This window comes from Trachypithecus francoisi, unplaced genomic scaffold, assembly GCF_009764315.1.
Source record: "Trachypithecus francoisi isolate TF-2019V2 unplaced genomic scaffold, Tfra_2.0 Lachesis_group3, whole genome shotgun sequence".
In the NCBI taxonomy this organism is placed as follows: domain Eukaryota; kingdom Metazoa; phylum Chordata; class Mammalia; order Primates; family Cercopithecidae; genus Trachypithecus; species Trachypithecus francoisi.
This window is the reverse complement of record NW_022681468.1, coordinates 808,186-815,048: the sequence shown is the minus strand read 5'-3', so window position 1 is coordinate 815,048 and position 6,863 is coordinate 808,186. Positions and strand designations below refer to the sequence as shown.

General features: G+C 44.6%; 1 gene segment (V, D, J or C); it reads right to left on the bottom strand.

The window, feature by feature from the left end:
- Positions 1–3,532: 3,532 nt before the first annotated feature.
- Positions 3,533–4,577, bottom strand: LOC117069732. The segment is given in 2 exon segments: positions 3,533–4,391; positions 4,475–4,577. Coding segments are annotated over 2 exon segments (555 nt in total).
- Positions 4,578–6,863: the final 2,286 nt, after the last annotated feature.

Genomic DNA, 6,863 nt, shown 5'->3' with positions numbered 1-6,863 from the left:
GTGTTGGTTGCAGTAGAAATCTGCTCAGTGTGTGAACAAGTTCACTATCTTCTATGGGGTTAGAATGGTAGAGGTCTCTTAAACCTCATCTCATTCCTCTGTGGCATGCACGTATTTATTTTATTTTTCCCCAGTGATTTATTTGTTTGATGGTTCAGCCTTCAGATCAGTGGGGCACTTGTCCCTGAGTAGAAACCAGTTGTGGCTAAAGCAGGTGGGTGAATTAAGTCCCAGCCTTGACAGAGTTGGCTGGAAGAGTTTTTAGTGAGTCACACTGAGGTCTTATCAGGGGGAAGGGTTGGAACCACCTCAGCTCTCTTGTCAGGTCAGTAGGAAATTTGTCCACCTCTCAAACACACTGCTGTCCCAGTATTCCAGCGAATCAGATAAGACAGGCATGTTTTTTCATCTGTACAAATGTTGATGTTCCAAATAGAGAGGAATTGTGACTCTGTGTCTCGTGCAAGCCTGAACCTAGAAAGTGCTCTTTCTGGGGGATGCAATCACTATGATGTGTTCCAGAAAGGCTCTCTATAGATGCGCCCATGCTGAGGTGTTGTGGGAGAAGCCCCAAGTGTGCCTACAGTGGTGTACAAGGGGAAAAGACTTCCTCTTCTTCAAGACTCTTCACAAGCAACAGGGCTGTCTGACTGTTGAGACAGAACTGAAAATTTTCCAGCTAAGCCCAGCACTGCAACTGTTCTTCTGCTAGAAGAAGTTTCCCACCAGTGGAGGGATCTGGTGTTCAAGGCCTGCCATCCAGATTCTCTTGTCCCATGGGGTGTTCCCTCGATGTGGTGCACTCCCTTCCCCTAAGAAGAGGAGAACCTGGGATCCATAGTACTGTGAGTGTTGTTTCTTCTCTAGGTCTAGTTGCCCAGTGACGTTGACACACCTCAGGCTGGTGTTGGCAAATGTCTGTAAGTGATCCGGTGATGTGAACTGTCCTCACATTTTTCAACAGTGAGCAGCAGAACCAGGTCTGATGGGAGTGGCAGGCAGGACAGTGATGAAGACTTTGTGAAATTCCTTGGATATTGATGGCCTTCTTGTGCTGGCTTTCTTGAATGCTGGTTATAGTAGTAATGCAGTGGTCACATGGAGAGACTCAGGACCTCCTGGTCATTCAAAGTGGTGCAGGCAAAAGTGATAGCTGAGATCACACAGTCATTTTCTCCTTCTGGGATGCAGTGTTAGTCTACCAGGAGATACTGTAATTCACCGTTGGTTGGCCTCTAGCTAAGAGGTGGTGCTTGCAAAATAGCACCAGCTACATTATTAGCAGTGGGATTTTTGCATGCCTTATGTTGCCCGGGAACGGGGGCTACTACGGATTCTCAGGCAGTGGGTGTGGCTAGATAGTTCCCAAAAGATGCTGTCCTTTGTGTTAAGCTGCCAGGGCAGGTGGCTGCACAAAGCAATGTGAGGGCTTGGCCAGATGGGTTTCTGCTCTGAGTCTCTGCAGGACAAGCAGCAGCCCCTGTGGGTGTGGGGCACAGGGGTGGTTTGGGCAGCGGGTGGGGAATGGCAGGTGGTGGTAGCCCCCACACAGTTTCCACACAGTTGTGAGGCGGAGCCACTCCCATGGTGTTCCACTGGCAGCAGTGAGATGAGTTCCAGTCAGCCTGTAATCGACACCTGCAAATGCCAGGAGTCATAAGCTTTCCCCCTGGAGACTGCAGTCATGAGTTTCACGTCATGCCCAATTTCAGGCAGTGGTCGCAGGTTGAAAGTAGCTCTCAACAGGGGTGTGTAATATAACCTAGGGTAAGGACGAACTCCCTTGGCCAGGGCCTGGGCAGGAGAGTGTTAAAAGTGGGCTGCAAGGTCAGGAGCCATGGGTGCAGGAGCTGGTGCCCGGCTTTGCAACAGACAGGAAGGGGCATGACGTGGGTGGGGTTTTGCATCACACCATCGTATTTCACCACTGGACGCCCGCCACTATGTTTATCCTAATGTGTATGATTGTTTGTCTTGTCTTATCACAAAATGATATTTCTAAAAATGTAAAACCATATGTAGGTGCATCAAGTTGTCCTTTCCATCTTACGCAGACCTTTTACATTAAAACTAAGTTCCTGTTTTTACTTAAGCACCTCATAAATTTTGGTCAGCCCTTCAACCTGACTCACAGTGTACGCTGCAGCTTCCTGCTTTTTCAGAAAGTTTGTAGATTATTTCAGTATTTCTGTTCAGTTCCTGCATTGCTTCTTGAAAATAAGTCCACAATGTTCATCTCTCCACATTACTTTGTCCTTCCAGGTGGAAGAGGGATGCTAGCAATGCCTCTAACCTGCCATCTTGAAATACAAGTTTGGTTTTGGATTCTGCAACTTTATTGAATTTCTTCATTAGTTTCAATCTTTTTGATGGAGTCTTTAAGGCTTTGTAAAAATAAGAGCATATAATATATAAAAATATATTTTAAATTTATTCATTATTATGTGGATGACTTCTATTTTTTTCTTCTTGCCTATTTTGTCTAGATCGCCCAGTGCTGTTTAATAATAGGTGATAATGAGCAGCCTGTCTAGTTTCTAGTCTTAGAGGAAAATAAAATTTTCTTCACTGAGTATAATGTTAGATGTGGGCTTGTGATATGTGGTCTCTACGATGTTGAGATATATATCTTTTATGCATAATTTGTTCAGAATTTTTAAATGAGAGTGTAGTGGATTTAGACAGAGGCCTTTTCTGCATCTATCGACATGGGCATATGGTACATATGACTTTAGTCCTTCAATAATTTCATTTGATATATCACATTTATTTCTTCAGATTAAAACTTCATTGCATCCTAGAGATAAACCACACCTGATCATGGTGAATTCTATTGTGAATGTGTTGTTGAATTTTGTTTGTCATCACCCTTGAGAGTTTTTGAAACTATGATAATCAAGGATATTGGCCTGTAATTTTAGTTACTTGCAGTGTCTTTTCCTTGCTTTGGAAATAGGGCCTTCCAAAATAAGCTTGGATATATTTTTTCCTCTTTATTTTGTTGGAAATTTGAATAGAGATTCTAGGGTTTTTTTTTTTTTTTTAATGTTTGATAAAATTCAGTAGAGACACCATGAAGTTCTTGACTGTTCTTTGATTTGTGATGTTTGAAAAATCACTGACTCAATCTCTTTACTCATGGGTCTGTTCAGATTTTTTTTTTCCGAGATGGAGTCTCACTCTATTGCCCAGTCTGGAGTGCAGTTGCTTGATTTCTACTTACTGCAATCTCTGCCTCCCAGGTTCAATCCGTTCTCTGGCCTCAGGCTCTCAACTATTCTGGACTACAGACTAGCACCACCATGTCCAGCTAATTTTTGTATTTTTAATGGAGATGAGGTTTCACTGTGTTTGCCAGATTAATGTCAAACCCTGACCTCAGGTGTTCCACCGGCCATGGCCTCCCAAAGTGCTGGGATTACAGGAATGAGCAACCACGCCCAGCCAGATTTTTTGTTTCTTAATGGTTCAGTTTTGGTAGGTTGTATGTTTTTAAAAATTTATCTATTTATTTTAATTTATCCAATTTTTATGAAAGAAGTCTTTATTATACAAAAATACTTATGAATTGGCACAAAGATGAATTATTCAGTACATATTATTGAAAGGAAAACAACAACCAAACAAAACCTATTAATAGTTCAAAAAGGGATTAAATGATTTCCGAAAATTAAGTAGAAAATAAAAGGAGGGAGTGAGAGTGGATAGGAGGAAAGCAAGCAAGCAAGCCAGGATGAACTGTGTAAAACTTTCACTAATTAAAATACTGTCATATTGAAGAGGTGCCTATTAGGCAGTCTTCTGATGTTAACCATGTAATATTCACCATGAACAACCTTGTAGAACACACAAGAGCCCGGTCAGAGAATCCACCTCCCGTGGTCAGGTCCCCCATCCAGTTGCCTTAGGGGGCTGGGAACCTTCCCTTGTTGTTCTCTGGCTCTCACGCCTGAGGACACAGACAGCCAGTGTTTCCTCCGCGGAGGAACAGAGAGATCCCTGGGGAGGGAGTTTCTGGCAGCTCACTCTGCACCTGCGCTGTGGAGGGTTTTTGATGCGCTCGGTGCTGGTTTCTCTCACTGTGTCTTTCGCACAGTAATACGTGGCGGTGTCCGAGGCCTTCAGGCTGCTCCACTGCAGGTAGGTGGTGCTGATGGACTTGTCGGCTGAGATGGTGATGTGGCCTTGGAAGGACGGGCTGTATCTGGTATCAGAATCACCAGGATAGATCATCCCCATCCACTCCAGGCCTTTCCCGGGCATCTGGCGCACCCAGCTGATCCAGTAGCTGGTAAAGCTGTATCCAGAAGTCTTACAGGAGATCCTTAGCGACTCCCCGGGCCTTTTCACCTCTGCTCCGGACTGCACCAGCTGCACCTCGGCACAGACTCCTGTGGGGGACACACAATATTTGAATCAGTGGCCCCTTTCTCCCCATTCTTTTCTGTGACCTCAACCCCTGGGCAGGACTGACCTTGGAGAACAGCCAGGAGGAGGGTGAGGATGGCAGTTGACCCCATCGTGGTGGAGGACAGAAAATGAAGCAATGAGATCCCAGCTGTGCGATGAGGGAGACTGACTGTGGAGGGGAGCCCTGGGTTAAGAGGGGAGGCCCCCACTTGAATTTGCATAATTGTCACCCTGCCCTGAAGGGAAGAGTCTACAGGGTTTATAACCCAGAACCTCAAATGCAGAAAAAAGGCTGGCCTGAGACCTTACCAGAGTAAGGTCTCAATAATTCCTTACATCCTGCTATTGTCCCTCTCCACAATTTTCCATGGTTCTTCGAGATCCATCCCAGGGTCTCCCTTCCTCCACCCTTCTCTGTGACCCTGTGAAGGTGATTAATCCAGATGAAACTATGTGTGTTAAAAAAAAATGAGAAATAGAGCCAGGAAAGGCCATGAAGATAAAATTCAAATGCACATATGCCTGATAACAAGAAATACCAAAAAAACTACTCTCTCTTCCCTGGCAATTTCACACGAGTTGGACTCAGGTCTTGGCACCAAGCAAGGGCAGGACCACCTCAGGCCTTCAACAGTCCTCAAGTTGATGAACTTGCCCACACCTTCACCCATGCAAAATCATACAATTTTCCTGGTCATTTTGTCTTCTAGATTTCACACTCCACCAGTTCCACATGAATAGGGAATATTTGTTTAGGTCTCTGAATTGCTGATGGACCTGAAGGGATCCCCATTGCTGCACCCGGCTCCTGGTAGTGCTGTTTTAAGTTCTTTGTGTCAACCCCAGCACCTTCTTGTTTCTTTCATTCTTTAACTTTTATTTTATGATACCAACATTGCTTGGAGGAGGCCCTTAACTATGCCCTTTGCCCCATTTTCTTGTGAACCACTCATTTCATTAGCACCTAAAAGATTCAAAGGAAAAGCCAAAGCAACACAAACTACACAGGTTCTAAAGCTATACAGGATCTGAGATCCAGTGCACCGGGAAAGCTGTTGCATCAGGAACATCCTACTTGAGGCTGGGATCAGAGACAGGCATCTGTCATGTGTCTGGTGTGAGCTGTGGGTCCAGCATCCTTTCAAACATCCTCCTCCCTTCTGCAGCCATGAAGGCAGAGAAGCTGCTATGTCAGTCACTCTCATAGTCTATTGGCTAACGTTGTTCACAATCCGATGATATCAATTAGTGATATCATATCACAAAATGATGCCACTTTCCACACTGACCTCCTTGTTCTAGTTGTCTAGTGGATTCTTTCCACCAGCCCAAACCCTGGGCTACCTTCTGTGTGGCTGTTGTGTGTTGTTTCTGGACAGCTGTACCCTTTGGTGGTGAATGGGAGTCTAGCAGCCTCGGCTCACAGAGCACAGTGCAGGGCTGGATGCGTATCTTTTTACTATTATTTTAGCTATCACAGATATGAATTGCATATTCAGGTTGTTCATTATTTTTACTTTTCCTTATTCAGAGAACAACTCCTAGGAAACTGTGTCTGTCATTTCTAAATTCCTTGGATTACTTTCACTTCCTGCTCCTAATTGGAGCACACACGCCATCTCATGCCATGTTATTCTATAGACATCCAGGCATTGAATGTCTTTTATCTCACACTTTCTCATCCTTTGATATTATAAACAATGCTCTAGCCATGTGTCAGAAGTCAGGAACTTTCTAACATTCTCCACCTCTGATGTAATTGTGTTGAGTGTCCCAAGACCATCCTCAGGCCCCATAATCAATAGAAATAAAGGACTCAAGACAAGCTGTTACTCTCATGGGTGCAGCTTTATTATAGCAAATGAATATGAATTAAAATGAGCAAAGGTACCAGGGAGAAGGCCCTGAGAATCCAGGCACAAGCTCCCAGGTGCTCTTTCCCTGAGGAGTCTCTTGTCCCCAGTCTCCCCCCAGTGATGAATGACACCACATGTGAAGCGCTGTCCACCAGGGAAGCTCACCTGAGTGCTGGGGCCCAGTGCTGTTTATGGGCCCATCACAGATGTGAGTGGCACCTGCACGACTGACCTCCAGTGCTCAGACGCCGGCCCCTTGAGCAATAACAGGCATTCACCATAAGTCATTATGAAAACGGCTAGTATGGTGTGCACCCAGGCTACACACACAGAGGCAGACAGACATAAACCAAAATACATTTTAACTAATAAAATGATCATAATACTAAGAGAGATAAGAGGAATGTTTTGGAAGTGATTGCTAGGTTATGACCTTGATGGTGGGGATAACTTTGCAGATGTACACTGACTCCAAACTCACTGAGTTAAGTATGTTAATTCATGTGTAGTTTTACAGATGTGAACCTTACCTTAATCAAGTGCTTTAATAACACTACTAGGAGTAGTTTGCCAGAAAGACAGATATCATCTCCCAGG